This window comes from Eucyclogobius newberryi, unplaced genomic scaffold, assembly GCF_026437365.1.
Source record: "Eucyclogobius newberryi isolate DKJ021-1_F unplaced genomic scaffold, fEucNew1.0.hap1 SCAF_3, whole genome shotgun sequence".
Taxonomy (NCBI): Eukaryota; Metazoa; Chordata; class Actinopteri; order Gobiiformes; family Gobiidae; genus Eucyclogobius; species Eucyclogobius newberryi.
Window position 1 is genome coordinate 21,105,476 of NW_027315945.1, and position 26,657 is coordinate 21,132,132.

Sequence of the window (26,657 nt, forward strand, 5' to 3'; positions counted from 1 at the left end):
TTTGTATTTATAGAACCTCTTTAGAGCTGTGCGGGTGCAGTCTGTCAATGGACTCTGCAAAACGCCTTACTTTTCCTGTGTCACTAAATGTACAGTGTGGAATGCATTAAATTGAGCATTGTTTTATTTCTCTAATCTCTCAATCCTTTGGGAACTTAATGTGCATGATTGCTAATGAAAGTGATTCAATTAATTAAGATTGTCTGTATGTATGCAGCTTTTATTTTTGATTATACGTTCGGAGGGCTGAGTTGTTGCTGTAGAAGACTGAAATAGAACAAAGAAAACCCCACTGTGGATTTTCATATGTGCCGTGACTGTGTTTTCAAATTAAAAAGTAGCTTTTTCGGTCGTATTGCCTTTGTATCACTGAGAGAGTGCTGTGTATTGTGGCAGCCAAACAGTGTCGGAGCACTCCCTCGTGTTCTTGTCGACAGGAAAGAAAAAACAACTGCTGTTTTTTAACTCCGTTTCTCAAAGCACACTCACAATTTGCAGCTTCAGAATCCCATCTAATCTGAGTTAAAAAGTCAAGATAAAGAGTGTTCTTTTATCTTCCATCTTTAAAGAGTGTTTTTTTTTTCTTGTCTTCCATCTTTAAAGTGCAGAGTGGAGCTCTGAAGGGCATAGACGAGTACACATCACCACTCGGCAGCAGACGGGGAGGAAAGCAAGGATTCCTTTGATTGTCTCAAATCACCCAGGCCTTTCATAGGTGTCCAAATCACACTCCTCATGCAGTTTGCCTCCCGAGAGAAGGCTGTGCCTACACTTCAGCTCATCCACTGCTCGGGCCCCCAATGGGATCAAAGGCCTGAGTGGAGGTGGAGCGTGACAAGAGCACAAAGTCACCCCAATACATTAACTGTAAAAAGAAAGTCACATTGTTTTTCTAAGTTATAGGGCTATCTTTCATTGAAGTCACTGATATGGAAATTTCAGGCCGATACTGATACTGATGTTATGGAAAAAGGTTGGCCTGAGAGTTGAGAGAAGAGACGTGAAGATAAAGATAAGTTACAGTTATCAGAATGGGAGCTGAGACCCGGGGACAGGAATCCTAAGACGTTGTAATTGTATGTGCATTCAAGTCTAGTCCAGTGTGACTATGCTTCCATTGTAGGGAGTAATGTACCTTATTTGCCACGTTAACAAGAGCTGAGCTGGCTGTGTTTGTCTGGCAGTGGCACAGGCGAGAGATGCTATTTTGTCTCTATCACTTCTTGGCGTTTATTCAATGACTTGGTCGATGTAGCCTTACTTGACCAAATGAAGGACCTATCTGCACAACAGCAGAAAAGAGAAGGCATAAAGTGAATTTCTGTAGTTTTGGGAGTGACTGGACAGTAAAATCTGCCTTTTTTTTGAAGATGCTGTTCACTAGTACTTCTCTGTACTTGTTTTTGCACTGTTGTGGAAAAATGTCATTTGCACTTTATTGATCAGCAGATAACTGATAACTACGGGCCTGTGCTGTGAATCCTTTGATCAGAGATTTCACCAAGCCCCACAGGACGTGCCTTTGATCAGAGGCTTCTTTCAATCTGCATGGGGAACACCCTGGGGTGCCCAGGATGCCCCATCCTGCCTAGTATTGATCTTGACACTAAGGCATCGTTTCAGGAGAACATTAGGATGTGAAAAGAATTCTTCTATCGAAGTAGGTCATGTGACCACATGCTTGACTTGTAATCTATAAAATGACTCTGGATGGGGCCAGACCAGATCAGTGTAGCGACAGAAGGACGGTGAGACAGAATGAGCTCTAATAGGGAAAGTTATTCTGATGAAATTGAAGACTCACTATGTTCTATTGTTTTACTTTATTTCTTGATATTAGAAGAGAAATTCCACAACAGCCCTAGATCCTTATAATTCTTAGAGCTGACTTTATTTGACCAAGAATTCCTTTAGTCAACTACAATCCTATTAGTATGCCACCGTGGGATGTTACTTAATAAAGACATGATGTGAGTGTAAGGTGTCTCGGCACACTGTCTAGGTTGAAGTTGAGTTTAACTAGAGGTGATTTATGAAGCCGGTGTTGAGTAGGAGTGTCACTTTGACAGCTCCTGCCCAAGAACATCAGTGGTCTGTGAGATCTGAGCCTGGCCTACTCCTGTGCTTTCATAAAGTAACAGAGGTGTAATGATTCAGGACCTACATTCAATTTCATTTCTATTATGATTCTTAAAATAATGAAAATGTTTGTGTTGAACATTATAGTTGAAACAAAACAGCAACAACAATCTTTAAGAACTAGACCCTATATGACCAAAATTAATGAAAAAGGGTCTATTCAATCATGATTACCAAGCAAAATTCAATATCAAGTACATATCACACGGTGGTAAAGTGGTTAATACACAGCACACGTATGCCGGGCTCCATGTGCAGCCGAGTTTACTGTATGTCCTCCCCTCTCTCTCATCCCCCATTTAAATCTGTACTTTCCTGTCAATAAAGCATACGGGCCACAAAAGCTGCAACAAGTCAATAAATTATTTGCAACTAATCAATTATAGAAATAGTTGTTAACTAATTAAATAATCAAGTAATCATTAACTGGTCAATACACAGACTCCAAAACATGCCATGAGCTGAGAAAAGAGATTTTATTACTCGGACAAAGCAGGAAAAAAAGAAAAAGAAAAATAGATTACCAAGATTAAAGAATAAAAGAAAGCCATAATAGCTATGGTCTAACAGGGCAAATTGTTTATTGTATTTTTTTAGATTGTTATTTTCCATTTTAATCCCTGCAGATCTATTTCACACAAGGCCACAGATTGGATCTGCCTGAGGCATAATGTCCGGCTTTTGCCAGAAGAAAGGATTTATTCATTATTTCTCTGTTGAAATCCCTGTGTTTGTGGCTGCTCAACATGGCGCAGGGGATACATGAAGCAGAGCAATTCATATATTTTATATATGTTCACAGTCCCTGTGAATATATATAGTTGGTTTAGTTCAAATGGTTGTAGTTATTAAGTAATAGTAATTATGTGTTTCATCCTGATGCTGCAAACCTCACACACTTTGAAGCTGGGCCAGATTTCAACTTCTCTTTGAGTGCGTGCTTAAAGGAATACATTTTGTATTACATTTTCTCCCTGTGGCAAAATTGGTCATTGCAAGGATTCTATTAGTTCGATAAGGGCCAAATACTGATAGATGAGCTATTCAGAGACGGTGAACCACAAGGCGCATAAGGGCTGACTCAATGCAATTCTTTGTCTAATAGGAGGTTTATAGCATATGGAGCGGTGCATCAGACAGGTGTTCACAATGCAATGCCTAACTGGTGCAAGCACAGAGTTAACTCCAGTTCAGTGAATCCCAAATAGAGAATTCCCCTGTGAAATCAGACCAACAACATTACTACATGCTGTGTGGCTGTAGAGCCTGAACACACGCCCACGTCGTGTTCCATGATGAAGAATTTTGCCCACAAAAGCGCTTCTACTCAAAAGCCACAAGAGTATGTGGGAGAGCCTCACCTGCATGTACTTTTAAAACTTTACACACTACTCAATCAATCAATCAATCAATCAATCAATCAATCAATCCACTTGTATTTATAGACCCTGTTAGACCCTCTATAGACCCCTTACAACACTCAAGGCGACCAAAGTGCTACAGTGTCAAAATCATACAAAACAAAACTGTACAAAATTAAGTGTTGCCTCATTAGTGTTAAAAGCTAGTCTGAATAAATATGTTTTGAGCCTAGATTTAAAAAGACTAAAGTCTGATGATGCGCATGTCAGGGGAAAGGTTGTTCCAGAGTCTGGGACCAGCGACAGAGAAAGTTCTTTGCGGTCAATAATAAGGTCACATCGAGTCATAATCAGACCACAGTGCGTCTCGAGAATAAACACAACAGAACTTTGAACTACACACGACTGAATAAAAGCCCAATAAATGTTTTTCACGCTCTGTTGTAGTGATGATTAATAAAGCACTCTTCATTCAAGAGTCAGGTTGTAAATCACTGATGTTAGCCGCCTACCGCTTAGTAGTTTACGGTAGTTAGTTTTCTATCTGATGCAAAAAGCAAATAATCCAGTCTGCTTTCTTCACTAACAGGAAATCCATGTTAAATAAACCATGTGTGATTCATTTGTGTCCATTAAAACTGTAGTATCACACAGGTTTGCTCAGTCTTTATGCTAGCTGTTAAATCCACTGTTTTGGCGTTTCAACCATGCCCACAGGGAGCGAGATGATGGTTTATCCAAGTCAATGGGCCGTGCTCGCCAGTGCATGTCCCCAGTTTAGCCTTTAGCGGCTAGTTACATCCGTTCTGACCAATCAGAGTGAGAACTGTTTCAGCTGAAGCTTAAGATTTAAAAGTTGTTCTTAAGAGAGCTGAAAGGAGCACTGCAGAGGATTTGTTTCGCTGCTGTTCCAATGGACAGGCCACAGGGGCCGACTCACGACAGGTTTATTGTAGCAATACCCTATCCCAGCTTCTGAAACCTTTTCTGATGTGCCCCCCTTAGGAGATAAAAGATTTGTCCACGCCCCACAGCTTCAAGAAATTATAAAGTATGATTTAAATTACAGTATTTAGGTATTTATTTTCAGTTTCATTCACAGACTGTGACTCTTTTTAGTTTAGTTTGTGCATGAAGCTGAAGAAATTACACAACACAGCTCATTGCTCTACAAATATATGAGCCTGTCCATCCGTCTCTTCTCATGTGCGCAGACAGGGCAGGGCAGTCACCTGTCTGCAGTGGGACAGGGCAGAATTGGCGCTTCACTGCAGGGAATGAGGCGATCCAAGGAGAAGATGCACTTGCGTGATTCTCGGTCTCTGTGGATCACTTTTACCACGACGGGTCCATGACCTTCACACACAGACTGCTTTGTGCGCGTGATGAGAGGACATTTCTCCAAATGTCTCACGCCCCCTCAAATGGATGTGCCCCCAGGGTTTCAGCTAACTTTTTTCCCCCTCAGAGTGAGATGTCACTATTGTATGAGGGCATGTGAGCGCCATCTGCTTGTGCAATTGTGTAATTTTAAGTAGAAAACAAGGCAAAATGTAAAGAACCAGCGCGCTCGGTTCAGCACTTACTGACGGTTAACTGGTTACCATGAACAACCCTAGTTTGAACTTGTCCTTTCAGTCCTTTTTAACAGATTGGTAATGAGTTTTGTAGTAATGTAAGTTCATTCTAGAGCTTGCTGGTTATAGCAGAGAACAGGTGCACAGAGAGGTTGTACGTAGAGCGGTCATGCTGATGGAATGATATACTTTAAGTCTGAACAATGGTCCTTTAAAACTCAGACTTGGGGATGACGTTACTAGACGGATAAGACGAATTCTTTCTGTCCACACTGAGTACAACATAACATCTGATTCTCATTATTGATTGCTTATTGATAAAGTTATTTTTGCAATGGAGGGAGAGATAGCAGTGCAATCCAGTTCATGACCAAGTGTTTTACTAGTCAACAATTGGTTTCCTTTAGACCTTTAGACTCTTTGTTACATAAATTGGTCAATACATAGTGACGGATTAGTTCAGTGCACAAACACCACATCAAAAAGGGCTGAACCAGGAACAACAAAGACTAGAACATGACCAAATCAAGTCTACATCTGGATTGAACCGAGTGAAATCTATTAGTACTTTGGTAGTGGAAATGCTGCTTCATACATTGGGTTTCAAACTAAAAGTGGACTCTGTTCTTAGTGTGGTCGACCTCCGCTCTTAGGGCTTTCAATTACAGGTAGCTTTCCATTTTCACATTTTCTGTTCCTTCCGAGTGGTTACCCTTTCTCTGTGTTTTTGTCTAAAGGTCAGAGGAGGCCCTCAGCTTTAGGTGTGGGAGTTTGGAGAATCAGACTGGTGAATTTGAGTCTAGGCTATTTGAAACGTTGTTATTTCTTGTGCACATGATCTGCCTACGGGAAGCCAGAGGGTTTTATTGCACACAAAGCACCTGGGGCTATTTGCCTTCTCACTGCTCACTAGGGCTGCACAATATCTCTCTATTTGAGTTGGCAACATTATTAAACTGCAAAAGCTGGAATTATTTAGATAATACAATGTCCTCTGCAAAGAAGAAATATTTCTATTACAATCTTGTTGTACCTTTAACTGTACCTATACAAATATGTTCCGAAATTCATGGGATTCTTGTATTATTCTCAGTTCACATTTCAGTCTTATTAAATTGCTTGAAATGAGCACTCTGGGCAGAATTTGTAACAAATGAAAATCACATTTTTACAGTAATTATCTGACTAAAAGTTAATTCTGTCAATTTGAACCTTTAAGGATGAGCCTTAGAGGATCGCTCTTCTATTTTATGTAAACGTGAAAAGTGAATATCAATTAATACAATACAAATACAATATTGTTTTAATATATTTATCTCAAATCTGTAATTTAGGTTTTTAAAGCACTGCTCACAGTGAAGATTTCTGAACGGCTTTAACTTCTCTTTTTATGGTATTGACATGTGTGTTTTGTTAAAAGTTCAAAATTATTTCGCCATTCAAATTCATCTTGTGATGAAGGATAAAACTTGATTGCACCCACTATGTCCACTTCAGCGCCACCCACAGAGTCAAAGTTGCATTATCCATTCTTGTCAAAGCAAAGTAAAACACAATTTAAAGTTTTAAACGTTGAGCGCAGAAAAAGTGACCTAAAGTTGCTGTAAAAGCAATTTAAATGTAAATTTTAAATTAGGGGTTTTATATCAAGAGAGGGTTGTCTCTCCTCAAGATTATTCTGTCACACCATTTCAAACCAGACAGATCAGATCAGAGGAGCAAGAACTCTTTAGGCAAAGCATGGAGATTGTGGAATTGTGAAATCATTGAAATCAGCAGATTTGACCCTAAAATATATATGACGTAATATTTTTAATCATTAAAGGCTCTAACTTGTAGCTCTCACAAACCCTTGAATATCTCAAACACGTGCACAGCTTTTTTGATGACAAAGCCGACTGGTCCGCCCTCACAAAGCCAGCCTGCCCTCCTCCTTCTTAAATATATATAGCATTTCATCCAGGTTCACAATGGACAAAAGGCTTCATAATCATAGGTCCACCCTTGATGCAAGTCGGGTGCAGTTCGGGACCTGTGCAGATCCCACTGGTAATCCTATAGCCACTAAATCAATGTTTGCTGTTACGCTTAGGAGGAGCGGGTCTGCAGATTCCTTGTCCTAGACATCACAGCAGTCTGGAGAGGTTTATAAGTAATTCAACTAGTGCTTCTCTGTTTTGTTTTATCATATAAACCTGCACTCCTGTACTCGGATACGCACTGCCGTACACAGTAATTGGAGTGACAGGCTGTCTGCAAGAAACATGTGCCGAACCCGCCCCATGTTGAGTGTAGACAAGGCGTTAGAGAGAGACATAAGCAGACTGGGGGACAACGAGCTGTTGTTTTCCACCAGAATTCAATGGAGCTCTTTTTATTATCAAGCTGTCACTATATGTAACTATAATACATGCAGTTAAAGAATAGATTGTCTTCTTTAAGATGATCAGCCCATTACTCGATATTGGTGCTGAAAATAGGCCCATGTTATTGGCAACAAAATCCATTACAAGACAAACGCTGAAATAGTTTTCTAACCATGCCCCGAGAATGGACTGATAAACGCTGAAAACATTTTAATAATCTTCTAGCACCAGTCATGACCAAAGGTGCTTAGTTCCTGTTTGTTTCTCCCAGTGCTGGCTTGTCCTTTGCTTTGTTACCATGGCACCTGAGAGCTTCACCTATTTTTGTTTTCCCACCACAGGCACCTGAACCCAATGCAGCCAACACCACAGAACTGGAGGCTGATGAAGTCTTTGGTAAGCTCACACAACATTTACATCACCACATTTAAAGGAACTACTGACAATATGTTTTATGGACATCTCTGCAATTTAGTTAGTTAAAGGTTAAATCAGGGGTTAATGATGGTACATGGTTGTTTATTGGTCTTTTAATAGCAATCATTACACAAGTCTGTCAGAAGAAACATTTTAGACGGTTCCCCCACAGTAATGTAGTGTCCATTGGTCAACAACAGCATGTAGCCTTTGCAATACTGCGCCTCAGCAGAGGAGGGCAGAGTCCATTGCACAATAAATGTAGGTCACTTTGAGGTCGGCTAGTAAAAAATGTAACACATTCTGTCCCTAATCTTAAGAAAATCAAAAGACTGGGCAATGGAACTGATTAAAACAGCTCTGCAGATGCTGTAGTGTAGATAAGTGCATGCATAATATATTAGATGCTCGACATAATCATGAATTCCACTGCAGCACGAAAATGTATACCTCTAATCCGGCTGACAGAGTTTGGTTAAGACTTGCTCTAAGCCTAGACCAAGGTTGAAGCAAAGAACTTCCTTCTGGTGCGTACTATCAACCGATCGCTGTATTTCACTATACGTTGCCTTCCTGCCAGCTGTTGGATCTGTGCCAGAGAACTCTGTGCTATGCTTCAAAGACTGAGCAACGGCTGGCCATTCATGACCAAATGTAATCTTACATTGTGCCACGGTGCAGGTAAGAAGAATTAGACATGTGGAGAGTGTAGTACCCGGTTCATGATTTACATCTAAAAACCCTATAAATGAGAAGGTTGTGACTTCCCTTGTTGCAATATCTTCTATTTGGCATGTTGTTCTCCCAAAGCTTGTGTCTGCACAATGTAATGACACTTTATACATTACAGAGGTTGAAACTTTAGCACACCACAATGTTTCTACCTTTTGTCAGTTTCCTTTATTTATCCACAAAACTTGAACAGTGCCCTTTAGGACACTGTTCACACATTTGATTTTCTGTACTTTTCGCTCCTGAATAAAAGGAACGCAGCACAGCAAATTTACGAAGAAAATAGAGCTTGTACATATACAGGCTGCACCTGACTACAAGCCGCAGGTGCCCACGTTGTAACATAACACTAACGGTAGTGATGCATCTTTTTGGGTCTCGTGGTGCACCTGCGTTCTGCTGCTCTGTGGGTCTAATGAAACTCATTTCTCAGTGAATCAGTTGGATTGTAATAAAACACACAGGGTTTTGAAGCTTCAAATATAGATATAGATACGATGTGTCCGCTCATGTATTCTTCTACAATGTGTCAAATGCTTGCGCTTCCTGCTAGAGTGCCCCCTGGTGGCTGTTTGCCAGTAAAATCTAGAAATTAAATGCGCCGTTGTAATGACTGCAGGGTTCAAAGTGTGGGGAATAAAGTAGCGGCTTAAAGTACAAAAGAACAGTAGTCTTTTTTACAAACTGCTTAATCTTTAATTAATTCAGTTATCTTTGAACTAAGGCCAAGTCACTGTTTGCACATAATAATTAAATAATGTTGTTTTAATTTAATTAACTAAAGCTGCAAATTATGAAGGTCACTATGTGGGTATTAAAAAGAGTACGTGATTGTACATTTTTCCCTTTTGATTTTTCTCATGCTTTGTGCTCTGTTCCTTTCACTAGCTCCTTGCATGTTACTTCTTGTGTCTGATTAAACGTTAACAATATGTTAAGGTTTTCAACCACTTCAGTAAAAGTATACATTGTTCCTATTCCAAGTTGGCCTAGTTTCTCAGCTCAGCAATCAATACCCAATTAATCAGTGGTGCTCATTTCAAACCAGTCCACAAATACAATACACATACTGAACAATGCTAATGATTTAACACTGCGATCCATTCAATCAGCCACCATTTAGTTTGTTATAGTAATTACACTGTAGTCTGCATGGCCAAGGTTATGTCTTGTCTATTGATGTCACCTCAGCTTAGCTCGATGTTATCTGTTCTTAGTGCCTGGATGTGTTTACCGAGCAGTTAGCGCTTATCACGAAAAGTTTTAGCTTCTAGTCTCCCTGAAATTGATCTGTTTGTCAATCAATGTAGCTAATGCTCCCTTTGTTGAACAGCATGGTGCAGGTTTAGGCAATCCAGCTTTGACATACTTCCACCATGTCCCTCTGCCAGCGGAGTCGCTTTCTAAGGCCTGATGGGAAACACCAGAGCATATGTGACTGTGACTTATAGAGGTTAATAATAGTGGCTCTTTACATTCATTTATGTTCTGCCCTGTAAGTCAGAGAGATGTCACGCTGTCAACGCTTCACAGGACCTCCCGTCTTCAACCTCTTGACTATTATTACTACTATACATTTTGTGCTTACAATATAGTGCACACTAAAAATCTGATCATTATCTGGTTTCAGATTATTGAAAAAAGTTGCATTTGTTGTGAGTAATTTTACAATAATTAAAAGAGAAAATTTTAAAGATTGAGAGAGTTATTTTAACAGTGGTTAAAAATCCAACAGACACTAAATGTCACTATGTGTTTTTGATGAAAATATGATCTAATGATTGGGTTATCTGATTATTCTAGTTAAGTTCCTTGATGTAAATGTACCACTGTCTGCATTAGTGCAAGTCTTGCTCCAATGCTTAATGTTTAACTGGCTGACCCAGTCACAAGGTGAAAAAAGTCAATGTTCTTATCACTTTGTTAATCTCACAGGTGGAACACTGCCGTTCTGAAGGGTACATTTAGAAGCCTAGCTAATTTAACACCATTTGGTCGATTCAGGGCGCGAGCTCCAAACCAAATAAGAGAGATTTCAAACAAATTGAGCGGCGTAAACGTTTTATGATGTCGAGTCCGAGGTGCTTTAGAGGAGATGTCCTTTGTCGGAGTCCGTCCGGGGATGTCTCCGTGCACCACTTCCTGTTTGCTCTACTTTTCCACTGAAGGGCAAACACCACTGTCAGCTTTGTGGCAGTTAAAAGCCCATTACGCGTCCATTACCTTTCCTGGCCCGCAGCAGGCTTCCGCCCAGAACAGCAGACCCTCTTCCTATCCACTATTGCTGTTTAATCAGATTTTAATCAAGATCCACATTAAGTCATTTCTAATTGTCAACAACATGCTTAGAAATGTGACTATTTTTTGTTAAATTAAAGTGTTTAAAAGTCAGTATTGTGTATATTCCGGAAATTAAAAGTAATAGCCATCTTTATTGTTTTTTAATAAGACATAAACATAACATAACATCATTAAATATGTATATTATATATATTATTTTATATTATATATATATATATATATAATTATATATAATTATATTATATATATATATATATATATATATATATATAATATATATATAATTATATTATATATATATATATTATATATATATATATATGTCTAAAATATATTTAAAAAAAGTATTATATTAGTATATTAGTAAATATTTCATATTGATAATGTCTTTCAGATGAGCCGATCATCTTGATTCCAAGATTGTCTAAATGACAAACTTCAAATCTTTTCTATTATGGACCACGCCCAGACAAAGATCCTAGAGATCTTGGCTGGAATCTTGATAGGAAAAGCAACTGAGACTGGGGCAACAGTTGACAGGAATTTGAGAAGGAGGTGTTATTGCTGCTATTGAAGAGTGTGTCAAGGTTTGCCATACAATGATAGAAATGTCTTGTAAGAGCGTAACATTGGATGAAGTGAGTCCAAAAGCTTAATATCTGCATTCTGCATTCACTAATTCAATAATCAGAAATGATTTACTCCTTATCGGGAAGTTTTATGGATTTTAGAATAAGAATGCCAGAAAGCAAACGCAGTTTTTATTTAAAGTTTATGATTAGATCCTTCAAACATAACTAAATATCTTTGCCAATCACAAGCAGAGTTAAAAGTACATAATGTAACTTTTTTTCTGAGGGTACTCTCCCTGCTTGTCTTCCTGGAGACTTTGCCTTTGATGTTCCACAGTATTTCAACAAACTTAAAGACGCTGTATCTGATTTTTACAGTCTTAAAAACATGAAAAACAGAACTAGTTCATTTAAACTCTTGGCAGCAGTCCACATGATTAAACCGCTCTGTGATTTGATGAGATCCCCTGAATAGATGCTTTTGCAATATATCTGTGCTGGGGCAAAACAGATTTTACTTTATTACATGAGAAAATAATTAACACTTTAACGTGAAAAGTCATGTACTTGTATTTTCCGGACTATAAGTCGCACCAGCCAAAAAATGCATAATAGAGAAGAAAAAAACATATATAAGTTGCACTGGAGTATGAAAAAAGGTTGCAAGTGTGAAAATAACAAATAATATCACATATAAGTTGCTCCGGAGTATAAGATATAAGTATAATTATAAGTATAAGTCGCACCCCGGCCAAAACTATGAAAAAAGGTGTGACTTACAGTCATGAAAATACAGTATGTAAAATGTTTGTATGCACCCTCACTGTATGTTTTTTCATGGTATTTTTGAGCTATAAATATACAAATAAGTGATCTATATGATTGCGGAACAGGCAAAGCAAAGTTCTGTGACATTCTACATCGGCCTTTCAAATATAATTCAGGATACATTGTAAACAGGTCGTGGTTTTCACCCTCCATTTCAGTTCTTCAGTTTTTCTTTTGCATGTCCGAGTGTAACAGCTGAGACAGTTACTTGTCTCTGTTGCTGTGGCTGTCACTGGCCAGTACGGGCCCTGGTACTGCCAACTTTCCACCCCCAACTCCATATCAAAAGCTTTGATTGTTAAAGGGCAATATTCATCACTGCACCGTTGTCTTCGGTCTTAAATCAACGTTTTTTTCTCTGATCTCACACGTTGACCTGCCTTGATCATTACCTTCTGCATTTTATTTACAACACTTTACAAATGTGCAAAGTTTGACGCATGACGATGAGTTCAAGAGGACCGCTACGTCATCGGCGTCGGACCATCTGGCAGGACAATCAGCGAGTGTGTGCGTGTCGCAGCAGCTGGCTCTATAGCTATGAGAGTCCGGTGGGGAGGCAGCGAGGAGAAGCCAACAGAGAACAAAAAGCACTACCCTGGAAACTGTTCTCAGATGTCAGACAAGATGAACTCAAGCCATTTCCCCTCAGCGACAAACGACAAACTCCTCTTAAAGCAACAAGTGTCATTACATGTTTTATCCTGACAGCGCCCACATTCGGCCATAGATTAGATTACATTTCACACTTGGCATCAGATCATGTCTGTCGTGGCTGGCTTGTCACCACTGTGGCTCTTTAGAGGTCATTCTGTGCAAGATGGGCAGATGCTTCTTACATACTATCTTAATGCAGAAGGCAAACTATTCCATCATCGTCACCCAAGAACACCTTTCGGGACCAAATGAAAAATGATTTGTCTTGAGTTGTTAAATATGTATGCGATCATCACAACATTACAATAGCTGATGAATAAGTGTTAATTAGGCACATTTTGGTTTACAGCAGCTGTTGGGTTTTCCATTTAGATAAGCTTGGGACTGTCAGTGCAAGCCTGACGTGAAGAGTTTTGGATTATTGCTGCTTATTTTGATGGCTTTATCTTAATTCTATTTATTTTCTATTTAAGGTAGGGTAGGGGACTAGCAGTTCTCCTTGATTATGGCAAGAAGATATTGTTTTTTATTTTCAGTTCTGTCACTTGGCAAACTACTATTATATCCTCCAGTGAATTTTTCATATTTCCAACAATCCCAAATGGGTTGAAATGATTCTTGGTAGTGTGGTTGGGCATAAAGACACAGTTCCAAGTTGGAACTGATCAAAAAATCTTTGATCAGTTCCAACTTGGAACTGTGTCTTTATGCCCATGAAGTGCTGGTACCCAAAGAAAAAAAAGTTTTTTCAGTGCCAACTTTCGGTTCCTTGTCTATAAATATCTGCATCAATGAACAAACTGTGCCGACAGATCATAGTTTTCCATGTTCAAACATAGCACAGTGTATCATTTTACCTGTAAACAGAAGAGCTGAAGAAATAGCTGATATCCAGAAAATACAGTGTTCAGCCTTGTGTCGGAAGCCTGTGATGTGCATCGTAATAAATCAGTCCCACAGTTTGCATGTGAAGCCAAACAGATTATCCAAATGTTGCCATAAGCATCGTCCAGGTAAAAGTGTAATCTTAAAGTAAATGCGTCCATAATCGTGAGACGATGCAGCCAAACAGTTTGTTGCAGGCAAAAGGAAAATACTTTCCAATCTTCGTCACAATCCTCCTCCTCGTTCAGGTAAACGTGTAGTTAAAGCGTAAAGTGTGTTTGTTTTAATTTTAATATTTTTTAATAAGATTTAACACAGTTAACGTGATTTAAAATGTTGGAAAAAATATTTTTTCCCCTATTTTGGCCATTCATTTACATTATAAAAGAATGCAGGCACACAAAAAACAACTGTTCAGGAACGGATATTGAAAAGCAGGTATTAAAGCACTGGTATCGGAAAAAAATCTAACTATACTCAGCCCTAGTTAGGATATGTCTCCTGTAGCACTTGGGGATTTGAGTTCCCATCCATCCATCCATCTTCTTCCTCTTATCCGGGGCCGGATAGCAGGGGCAGCTGTCCAAGCAGGGACTCCCAGACTTCCTACTCCCCAGACACTTCCTCTAACTCCTCCGGGGGGATCCCGAGGCGTTCCCAGGCCAGCCGAGAGACCTAGTCCCTCCAGCGTGTCCTGGGTCTTCCCCGGGGCCTCTTCCCGGGGGGACATGCCCGAAACACCTCCCGAGGGAGGCGCCCAGGAGGCATCCGGAACAGATGCCTGAGCCACCTCAGCTGGCTCCTCTCGACATGGAGGAGCAGCGGCTCTACTCTGAGATCCTCCCGTGTGACCGAGCTCCTCACCTTATCTCTAAGGGAGCGCCCAGCCACACGGCGGAGGAAACTCATTTCGACCGCTTGTATCCGCGATCTTGTCCTTTCGGTCACTACCCAAAGCTCATGACCATAGGTGAGGGTAGGAACGTAGATTAACCGGTAAATCGAGAGCTTTGCCTTTTGGCTCCTTCTTTACCACAACAGTCCAATGCACCGATCCGCCTGTCGATCTCACGCTCCATCCTTCCCTCACTCGTGAACAAGTCCCCGAGATACTTGAACTCCTCCACTTGAGGCAACGACCCCCCACCCACCTGAAGAGGGCAAGCCACCTTTCTCCGGTCGAGAACCATGGCCTCGGATTTGGAGGTGCTGATTCTCATCCCAGCCGCTTCACACTCGGCTGCAAACCGTCCCAGTGCATGTTGCAGGTCCGGGTTTGATGGAGTCATCAGGACAACATCGTCTGAAAACAGCAGAGATGAGATCCTGTGGTCCCCAAACCGGACACCCTCCGACCCCTGACTGTGCCTAGAAATTCTGTCCATAGTTTTTATGGATTTGAGTCCCTGCATGTTTAAACGTTGTTAATTTGAATTCCCCTCTGCTCCCTCCTAACTATGAAAAATGTGTCTGTGTCCACACTTGGCTGGGCCCCTAGTTGCATTAATGGAAGAAGATGAATGAATGATGAATAATTGAAAACAACTCTTTTCTGAGACACTGATTTATTTCAAGGACCAGTCTGATATTGAAATTGAAAGGCTGAAACGCATACAAAAGAAGACAAACTTCAATGTTTTTTGTTGAAACTTTTCACAAGTGACATAAGCCACTGATGCCAAGCGTGAGCATGTCCACACGAGGCCTGTTTTATCACAGTCATTTAGAAAATATTGTTGTGAATTTATTTGAACCACTGACTTTGTACTGCTAAGATTGTTGCTCTCTGAAAACTTGTCTGTCTGTCTCTAAAATGAATCTCAGAAAATATTCCAATTGAAAAGAACGGGACGGAGTTCAAAGCCCTATTTTTTACTTTAAACTTCAATATAGTCAGATATGAGGCTCTTGTTTTTGGTGAACATGGGGCCTTCCTCAATAGAGGCCCTTTCTGTCTTCCATTTCAAAGATACAATAGACACAATCTTGGCTCTCAAAACGTGAGACACTGACTTTCTTTGGTGCTACTAAGAGGTCATTTAAAGGTGGTTTTGACTTTGGACCGACATAACATAATGGAGCAGGTGGAAGTCAGCAGCTCAGTTTTTAAGTAGTAAGCAAACCACAGGTGTTAGATTACACAAGTACATTACAGACAAAAGCCCAATGCATCTTCTTTAACCAAGGAATTCAAAAACAGTCTGAATTATTCAGTGTAGAAAGTTGGCTGTGGTTTAAACTTTTTTATCAAAACTTTGGCCTTTTTCTGAAATACTTTTACAACTCCAAGTTTCCTTATCGTATTCAAACTGCATCAATCAACCTTGTTTGTTCAAAGCAGAGTTATACATTTTAATACAAAACTGTCAAGAAGAGCTGAAGATCTGGAAACAAACAAACCGAAGGAAAGCTGAGTGCTGCAGTGTGGTCCCAGTGAACAGGAATCAAATCTATCATACTTGGTGGGACTGTCGGATCTGCTGACAGCTGTGGGATACATGCAAAGCTTTGGCCTGATCTTAATGGGACCAGCTACAGCAGAGCTGGGCAATGTGGCCAAAATAATACTATCTTGCACACTTTGGACAAGTACGAATTAAATCAATTTTAATCAAAGTCACCAGTGACAGCTGCTGTTTAAAACAATCCTCATAGTTTTTTTTCTTCTTCTTCTGTATCTACCTCTGTATCTACCTGCGTTGCACCAATGAAATTTCCCCATGTGGGACAATAAAGGAATATCTTATCTTATCTTATCTTATACAGTTTGAATATGCCTTCCATTGATAAAACAAATTCAAAATGAGTGTCTATGTCAGTGCTTCTCAAACTGTGGTACTGCTCCTTCAGGTGGTACATTAGGTGGTACATGGTGTGAAAAGTTTGAGAACCAATGGTTTCCACATTGTCAATTATTAAAAACGTAACTGAAAATAAGATTTATCTCACAGATTTTTTTTTTAAATATTATTATTATTATTTTTACTAAATGCATACAACAAAGTATACATTACAAGAGTTTTACCTTGATTTATGTTCTATTTCTTTTTAGATATTAAAAAACATCAACCTTCCCATTTTGTTGAAAGGAGTATTAGGGATGTTTTGATACTTTTTGGTAAAACATATGCATGTCTTTTTCCCATAAAAGGTCAATCAATAAATCAAGACAGATTTGTCGCTTGGTGCCGTTAGACCCTCTACAATTCCCTTTGTTACGTTTGCAACGTTCATCTGGGTTGACTTACCTGTCTCAGCGGGGTGGGTGCTTATCTATCGGACGTGCACTGCTTTGTCACCTTATCATTGCAATCTGAAACGTTCTCCCCTCCTTTTTATTTGATTTCTTAAGTTGGAAAGCTACTGTATGTGTCATTTATTTATATTGTCATCCCTGAATCAATGCATATCTCAACTCAAAGGTCATGGACGGGTCTTGTGTTACAAGTATGGAGTGACTCTTCTGTGGCCCTTATCTGGTCCAGAACAATGTCCTGAATGCCAGATGGGGCTGGAGACAGAGACTGGGGCTGTTCGGCCCGAGCTGGTGGGTGCTTCAGATTTGGCCTGAAGAAGAATTGCAAGGGGCCTAGTGGGAGTTTTGGTGCACAGCCACATATCTATGGATGGCTTTTCAGAAAAATGCTTCCCGTGCTTCAGCCCACTGTTATCTTTATTGTTGTCCCAGATGCACGGTTACACATCCTCTTCACATCAGAAGAAGAGGAGGGAAAATGAGGAGACTGAGCCCACAGCTTGCATACTTATATGTCGATCTGGTTTTCTTTTTTTCATTGTCAGTAGGGTTGGGTATCATGGCCAATTTCCTAAATCGATTCGATTCATAATGTCCTGTATCGATTAATCTCGATTCAATTCGATTCGATTCAACTCAATCTGCTCTTAAATAATGAAAATGGCTCAACTGTGTTATAAAATACAAAGGTACTTTATTTTTTCTTTTCACCATAAACAGGTTTTAAGTGCAAACTTGTAAATTGGACAGTTTAAACTTCAGCTGTAAACAAAACTGTCTCAAGTCTCAAAAGTGCAATTTTGAAATATAAAGTAGTTTTTAGACCTGCTTGTGAGGCTCAGTTCAGTGTGTTTGACGTGCATCAGCTGCATTATCTCCACTGCACCAAACATTATTTGCAGCGTTGTCCCTGACGACTGCTGGGTCTTTGCTGGTCAGCCTCCTGTATGGCCCCCCACTCCTGTATGGCCCCCGTCAACATATTTGCTATATTATTAGCGGTTTGGCTCGTCAGGTCACCGTCAGGTACGACTGTGTTGACCGTGATGTCCAGGTGTCACAAGTTATGCCGACTCTCTGCAGACTGCATTTTCGTTAGGATGGCGTCTTTCACACACGTGTACATCATGGGGATCTGACTTTCTGTCAGATGTTTACGTTGCACATTGTGGATCTAGCGCATTGAAGCCTTCGTTTTGCACTACCGAGTACGAGCGTAAATCTGTGCAGGCAAAAGTTGCGATGGCCTCTGTTATCTTTATAACCAGCGGAGAATCGGCTGGTAAGGTTAGTGATTCCCTCAGTTTCATTTGTTTTGCTCCAGACGGCTTGTTGTCGGAAGCTAACTTTAGCATAGTGTGATACCTGGTCAAGTGGTTTCTGAGGTTTGTAGTATTTCTACAATAACTGATCTCCGCTTCGCAGATTTTGCAAACCACTTTGGTTTTATCCGGCTCTTTGTCCTTTGTTGTTTTGAATCCGAAATGGTTCCAGACGTCAGACTTGAGTTGGGACGGCTGCTGAGGCGAGTTTTACCTGCGTCTTGCACACTTGACAAGCGGACGTAAACGCGCCACTGCTGCACCGCGCACAAGACTACTGGGGTTAACTTCATGGGGGAAAATCGATCTCATGCCTTATGAATCAATATTGCAAAATGTTAATTACATCGATCCAAAATCGATCAAATCGATTTTTTTACCCAGCCCTAATTGTCAGTATTTCTACCGGAGATGGACCAATAGGTCAATGTACTGGGCCGATATTGGCACTCTTTGTGTATTGGCTATTGTCTTTAATTCTCCAGCACGGATCAATATTTAGTTCTTGCCTAAAGAATACACATAAAGCTTCATTTGAACTTCTGCACTGCAAGAAAGCACTGCACAAAACTGGACATCTTCATAGGTTTGTGGTCAAACAGGGCTGTGGGTGAGACTGTGGTTCATTTAAATGACATAATTTGGAGAAAATCTTTAAAATATTGCCATTTATTTATCTGGATTCCAAACACCGTTTGCATTGGTCTAACTATTCACATGCAATTTAAATGTTGGTATTGATTCTACTTTGAATCAATACCTTGTGTTGTTTAAGGGCAATGGTGAATAATGTCCGATATTTAGTTGGACACTGTATTTTATAGTCTATGTTGGTTGTGATTATGACAATAATATAATTAAATGTAAATATTGCTATGTACAATATCTGTTACGTCACATGATTTCCTCTCCCACAGTTATAGTGTCTTATCTATAAGAGTCAATTCATTTTAATAAAGCAAATTCATATATAGAGTAATTCTGGCCCTAGACTTCAAAGCAGCACACTGTAATGCTTTAAGTGTTACTCTTAAGACATCTCAATTTGACCTGATTGTTAACTAGCACACCATATTCATCTGACTTCTTCTGTTTTTCTTGAGTATTATGTGTGTTTTTGAATGAATATGTTGATGCTGCTACCTTTGCTGCTCCTGTGTGGTGGCATTGAGGACCCAGAGGATATCTGCACATAAATACATTTATACATTTTTGTATTTATGAAGGGAACCAGCTGAGTGAAGCCAGTGCACTTTGATGGGACCTCTGCCTCTCCATCTCTGCACCATAATTGGCCCTTAGTGCTGTTTACAAGGATGTGTTTTGAATCCTTTTAGTGAATGTCTGAGAATGGATTCTAATGCAACAAAAGAATATACTGATAATCATATATTATACAATTTAAACCCGGGCCTTTCCGACACACACCCCAAATCCTCAAGACTTGACCTGACAGGTGATAGTCCACACTTATTGCCTTAAACAACATTCATGTGACAATGTTGATGCTTCTGGAGCTCTGAGACTCTCCCTCAAGGCTTCCAGCATTTTAATGGAGTCTTTATTCTCTTGCCTCTTGCTTTTATTTGAATGGCTATGCTTTATGGAAGTTGTTTTTACTATGTGTTCTCTAGACCTCTTCAGTAAACAGAACAGCAAATACATCTTGTCCTTCAGTTTTATTTCTTTGTTTCTGTCAAACCACATTCGCTACTTGACCATTGTTGGGCCTGTTGTGTGGACCATCTCCTCACAAACACACACTTCATCTTTGAGTTTTTGTGCGTTCACCACACCAATATGTGCTGCTCACGTCTTCCAAAACTCTTCAGGGTTTATTTGGCCATGTTAAAGTCTTAAAAATCCTCAACTTTTGAGGTTGTGCAAAACCAGCTAAACATTTTCTGTCTATTCGATTCTACTCCATAGGTTTTAAGACATGAGATTACTATGGCAGGTTTGTTAACCCAACCCCAAACAAATAATAATACGGTTCAACTATTGTGGATTTCTATAAAGTAAAGTCAAGTTCCCATAGAGTTACATAGGTCCTTCTAGAACAAGAACATAACCTATTCTATTCTGTTCTCTCTGTTCTATTATTTCAATGTCACACGTTTTTAATTGCTGCATATTTAAACAACATTAGTATTTTAGATGTGGAATGGAATTGACCAAACTTGTCAAGGAGAATGAGAAATACATCCTCAAGAGAAACTGACTGGGCTGTCTCTCTTGAGGATGACAGACTAAAGTCTAAAGATTTGTGCTGGGAGAATAGATTAGACTAAAATGACTGATCATCTGTTACGTGTGCCGAAGACTGGGTCGGCCCCTGTCCCACTGCGCTCAAGGTCTAAAGTAGATGCTGAGATAGGCTTCAGACACCAATGGGGGTTAAACAATTTACTTTTCACTTTTATCATGGAAATGTTGTCTTTGCTCTTTGCACTAATATTATGTTGGTTCTTATGTCACTTGTGGCCCCTGATTAGCTTCTGGGCTTTGTTCAGCAGGATAGGCTAAAGAGTAGTTGGATTGTGATTTGCCTGAAAACATTAGTCGCTCCACCTTTTGGTGAGTCATTACCACTCATCAAGAGGTCCAGCAAAAATGTCCCTGGACCAATCCATAATGCACCTGTAATGACACAGCAGCGGGCTCGGCCATTAGCACATCTCCACGGCGAGAGCCAGACACTGTAAACAACAGGGCTTGATATTTGAATTTTGTCAACACCAATAAACCAGGGATGAGTAAACCTGGGCCAGCAGCTGGACGATAATGATAAAGAAAAGTGACAGAATAACAACAAATCTGTCAGTTTTTGGATGACATCACCATTTTGCCTAAACATGTTTTTAATGTTCTTCACCCCTACTTTAAACTATGATTAAAGTGTCTACCTGATAATTAAAGGGTCCTTACTGTGTATATCCTCCTGCTTTCCTCAAGTTACAGTAGCACATGCTTGTCTGTGTTGACCCTGCCTCAGGCCCCTAGTTTCTTGGATTTGCTGCTAACCCTTAGAAACAAACATAAACTAAGACATTATAGAGCAGTTGTCATAAACCGCTGTCTAGTACTACAATATGTCAAGAATCCTTTTTGTCATCTCCTGGTGTTGATCCAAGTCTACCTCCACTGACTGAATAATGAGGTCACCTGCTAAATAATGGACTAGAGTCATGTCAGGAACCAGATTTGTGAGTTGTATATTTTAGACTTTTGCTGATGCTAATGGGGAGACAAACCGACACAACAGGGAACACAATCGTAATCTTTATCTACTATTATAATATTCATAGTAACCACGGTGAACGCAGAAAGACACAAAGTAAAATTGTTTAACATATATGAGATATTAGAAAGCGAGTCCACGGCCGAGTGCTCAAAAACGTGCTAATTAGTTTTTTGTCATGATGCACTGTGTAATCATTACATTCAGATCATTACCACTTGGTCTTCAATCAATGAACCAATTTTCCATCAAGGGAGTCAATAGCAGAACTGTTGTATATTTTAATTAAAATGCAGTCCAAACCTTTTTACAGAATCTCACTCTTTGTACCACTGGAGAGTGACTTAATAAACTGTGCATGTAATTAGATTATTGCTTTGTATTTCTGGAGGTGAAGGATGTTTTTTGGCAGAGTGGGTAAACTACAAAAACACCAATCCTTATTTTTGTGATTATTTTAAAAGGTTGGCAACAGGCCACTGAAGACATTATTCATTGTTCTGAATCTGGATCATCTTTGTATGCCATTCTGTGGAGTCCTTTTTAGTTTAATAACACCATCATTTTCTCATCAACTAGAAGCAGGTCTTGGCACGACATAATGACAATTTCATTTCTACTATTATCCTCTCGCTCGGCAACCCACTGTGTATACTTCACATCCCTCTCTCTTAATGGTTATTTAGTGTGAAGTCTCATGTAATGCACTGGATTTGTTCATCATATGCACTCCGGCCAAATAGATCGGATACAATTGATGAATTTGGAGGCGTGGGGCCAATATCATATTAATGTGCAGACATTTTGTATAATAGAAACGGTGCTGCAACAGTTGCACCCTAAGGTACATGGAATTTGTCAGTAAAAAGCAATCGGCAAGAGCAAATCTTCACTTCTGTCTCACATGAATCAAAGGCAGAATCTGAAAAGTTTCTATATCTGTATCTGTAGACTTGCTTCTCCACTCGCAAATAGATTTCTCTTAATTTTATGCAAATAAAGCTAAGCAAACGAACACATTCTAATAGGAAGCCTCATTTGCAGGGCTCTCGGTGACAACAACTCCGCTCGCTTCGAATCACTGTGCATCTTGATGAAAAGTCTTACTTATAGGAGTTATTTTTGCGACACAAGCGCCATTGTTTTTTTTCTGTCATAACTATGTGCCACTCCACAACAAGCCCACTGTTTGGCTGATATTAGCATGCAAGTTTCCTGGTGTAGTGCGACGCCATTTCTGCCAGCACAGTGTGGAGATTGTGCGCAGGCAGGAATGCACTGGATGCTCTCCTCGGCAGTGGGAGCTTAATCGTTAGCTGTCAACTGTGGATGTTTGAGGAATAGCTCTGCTCCGAAGTGAATGGGTGCAATATGCCGGGACACGCCACTGATGGTTGAGATGATTGGCCTGATGGAAAGAAACACAATTGAAAGCCATAACTCCCTAACTTCCCGTGCCCTTTGGTTTGCCTTTCATGCCACCTGCAGTTATTTCTTATAGCACTTTACTTCCTTTAGCGTGAAACAGAGCAGTATCTGTCTCGTGGGGGGGATGGGGCCACAGAGGTCAGTGCAAAAAGGTTGTAGTGTCTTGGCCTTCCCATGATCTCTATTTATTCTATTTATTGACAATTCTTGCGCTTCCTCCTTGGAGATGAATCTTTTAGTCTTTTTCTGTATTTCTTCGAGTTCACCCTAACTCGACACTGCTCTCGATGTCCTGTCTACGACCCATAATTAGTAGGATGGACTTTAAAGTAAAATCAATAGCGAAATCCTAAAGCAAAAAAGGAAAAGCAAAAGTAAACAATTAGAATCTTAATATCCAACAATGATAGTGTGTGTGAATTATTGATGATAGTTTAGGTAGTTAGCTGCAATGTTTGGTGCTATATCTCTCCATCAGGTATGGTGGGTTCAGTTGAAATATAAAAAATGCTAGCTGCTGTTCTGAGTAACAGGGCGAGGGCGCATAGAGAGCCCATTGTCCCGTGTACAGTGTGTTGTGTGCCATAGATGACCCTTTTTGTCTCTCGCCTAGGCCTGTGTGAGGCAGATGCCAACCAGAACAATGGCTGCATCTCCAAGAAGCCGGCGGTGACTGACTCCACGGGCGCTGAGGGCCCCCATCCGCCCGAGACCCCCCCGACTACAGAGGACCCTGACGAAGCCACGCCACGCCCCCACCTGGTCCGCCTCTTCTCCCGAGATGCCCCGGGAAGGGAGGATAACACCTTCAAAGAGCGACCCTCTGAATCGGACGAGCTGCAGACCATCCAGGAACACAGCGGAGCGGCTTCAGAGTGCGGGTCGGAGAGCCCAGAACAGGACCTAGACTAGGCTTAGCTTAACCCTCCCTCTCCTCGCTTCTCTCTTCTCCTTCCTCTGCTATAGTTCTCTTATTTTAAGAGAAGAAACTAGCCACTTTTGACCAATACAAACGTCCCATAGACTACTACTATAGCACCATGGCTTCTGCAAGCAGCAAGAAGAACCCCGGAGTCCTGGATCACATTGGAAAGATTTTTGGAGGGGACAAAAAGAAGAAGAGCAAGGTGAGGTAGCGGGACACTGCCTGCTGATCACTCCCAGAACCACTTTTATCATCTTTTATTAAACAAACCGTTTTGTTGAGTTTTAGTGTACATTTTAAGTTTTGTCTTTGTTTGATGGTAAACCCAAGTTACCAAGACATTGTCCTCAAAGATTACAACTGGACTTTGAACGACTTGGGGTGGGGTCGGATTTTAATTCAATCGTGTCGAATGCAGGCTGTGATTATTATTGATTTTCTATATAATTCTTATATGTATGAATTTGAACGGTACTGACACGAGTAGCAATGTCGTTTTGAGTCGAGTTTTATTGTCAAAACGCTTTCGTCTTGAGTAAACGGTGGCATTGTTTTGTGGCTGAGTTTGTCGGGTATAAAAGAGCAGTTTGGTCCGTAGCTGTTTTCTGGTCCTTCCTAATGAGATGGCAAAGGTTTTGTTGGTGTTTTGGGAGAAATTCTTCCCAATGGCTTTTGGCTATTAACACTACACCATGAAATGTGATGGGGAGAAACAGGGAATATAAAGAAGACGGTGCAAGCCATCGAACGACTACTTCAGTACGACATTGTTACTTATTTGAAAGATCAAGCTACTTCTAGCAAAAGACCCTCTAAATGGCTAATCAAGCTTTGTCTGCAAATTTAACCCATAATTACTGACCTCTTAATGTGGGATTTACTTGCACTCAGCTATTCTTAAATGTTGTTGAAACTTTATGGCTACAACAAGATTCACCCCAAAGTCTAGTATTGGAAATAGCTCCAAATCTGCAGTGTAGCTCTCCCTAAACTAGTTTTAAGTTTACAATATAGTTTAAAACGTTTTTGTTCATATTTCTGTTAAAACTATAAAGAGTTTTGAAAAGTTTAAATATATTCTTAAATATGCATTCTTCTCCCATGCCTTACAATCTACTTCAACCATGAAACACAGTCGAGAATTCAGGAGAAAACGATTTCGCAAACGCTCTCACCAGAATCAATTATTTAACGTAAGAAATGTTACTTTGAAATTGTTCAGGGAAATGTCAGAATAGAACAACTTGTGATTTGCATTGAACTACGCGGCTGAGGCTGTGAGCGACTCTTGCTGAGGAAAAGTCTGCTGCGCTCTAAGTTCATTCTGTTCTTACAAATGACAACAGCTGTTAAATCTATGTTTATGTATTCACCGTGGATTTGCCTTTTGATGATGAGAGCTGGCGTTGCAGATAACTGACTGGCAGGCTCAACCCACCTCGCATCTGCCTCGCAAACAAACTCATTTTTGATCTTACAGACTTTTCATCTCGTAGACGGTCGTGATTTAGCCTCGTTTTGAAGCTGACCTGCCTGTCTGTCTGCGTGCCCACGTTTGCATATGATTTTGAAACTTCCAACACTGCAGTATTACGAAATAAATCTGAAAGTACATTCTGTTGTACAAAGGCACAATGTGATATTCACCTCTCAGTGACTCAGATTCATGGGAAATTGCAGAGGAATCAATGTGAAATAAGCCAATAACGAGGCAATTTACAAATATCAAAAGTCAAAGTTTCAGCTTTCATGTTATAATTCAAACTTTCAAACTCTGCTTTTGGAACACTGCCAATTTCTACTGCTAAATTTGAAAGGGGGAAAATTGAAAATGGCCTTGGCTATTTCCATTTGATGACCTCTAGATTTGAACAGAGATCACGTCCCGATGAAATATTTAAAGGTGCATTATGTCACTTTCCTGCTTTGCGTGTTCAACAGTACAGCTGCAGCCAGTTAGATCAATTTAATGTCACACTGTGGAACATTCCAGACAAAGCAATTACATCCACGTAAAGGGAAGCAAGTGGCGGACCCCCAACAGCAAAGTTACATAGTGCACCTTTAAATGCATCTAATATAACAACGACATCATATTTTGGGATGAGCAGGCGTGTGGTATATTGTTTTATTCAAACTATTCTTTCATTGGCAACAGTTATAATGATTACACCATTATGTGACTTGCAGATGCCACTTTCTGCCTTTGTACTCCAGTTTTGTACCGTACCTTCATTTTCTGTGTTATAAATGCATGCTTCTTTGTCATTTTATTATTTTGAGCAAAAATAATGGTAAGAGCTGTTGGTTAGTCATCTGGACAGCTTTGAAATATCCTAGATGGATCCTGGACAAACGAGGGATTACAGCGACTCGTTAGCAGGTTCTTAGAAATGATATTTCAGGATATCAAAAACAACGAGTGGGTTGATTTGCACATATTTTATCATTGCTAATTAAAAGTTGTATTATCTGGTTATTGAGAAGAAAAAGCGCTGTACACGAACAAGCTTTTCATGCAGAAATAGTCGTAACATTAGCATATTTCTTCTGCTCAATTTGCATCCGATGAATGGCAGACAAAATCACTCCTACAATTTGACAGTTTTAGTGAATAGTTCTGCCAAATCACTCCAGTGTCTTTAACGGG

At 40.0% G+C, this 26,657-nt stretch overlaps 2 protein-coding genes across 14 annotated transcripts in view; both read left to right on the plus strand.

Moving 5' to 3' along the window:
* The window catches only part of LOC140373463 (myelin basic protein-like), a 39,979-nt gene extending 15,775 nt beyond the window's left edge, over nucleotides 1–24,204 (plus strand). The window contains exons 3-4 of the mRNA XM_072459964.1: nucleotides 7,785–7,839; nucleotides 23,696–24,204. Coding sequence (XP_072316065.1) covers nucleotides 7,785–7,839; nucleotides 23,696–23,994 — 354 coding nt within the window. The 3' untranslated portion in view covers nucleotides 23,995–24,204. The remainder of the gene's footprint in view (nucleotides 1–7,784; nucleotides 7,840–23,695) is intronic.
* Nucleotides 23,854–26,657, plus strand: part of LOC140373461 (myelin basic protein-like) — a 68,703-nt gene continuing 65,899 nt past the window's right edge. For 3 of the 13 annotated variants that reach the window (XM_072459957.1, XM_072459955.1, XM_072459963.1), the window contains exon 1: nucleotides 23,860–24,209. In XM_072459957.1, the coding sequence (XP_072316058.1) occupies nucleotides 24,123–24,209 (87 nt within the window). In that variant the 5' untranslated portion in view covers nucleotides 23,860–24,122. Of the gene's footprint in view, nucleotides 24,210–26,657 lie in introns of all 13 variants that reach the window. The other 10 variants (XM_072459950.1, XM_072459953.1, XM_072459959.1 and 7 more) reach the window with 6 other exon arrangements.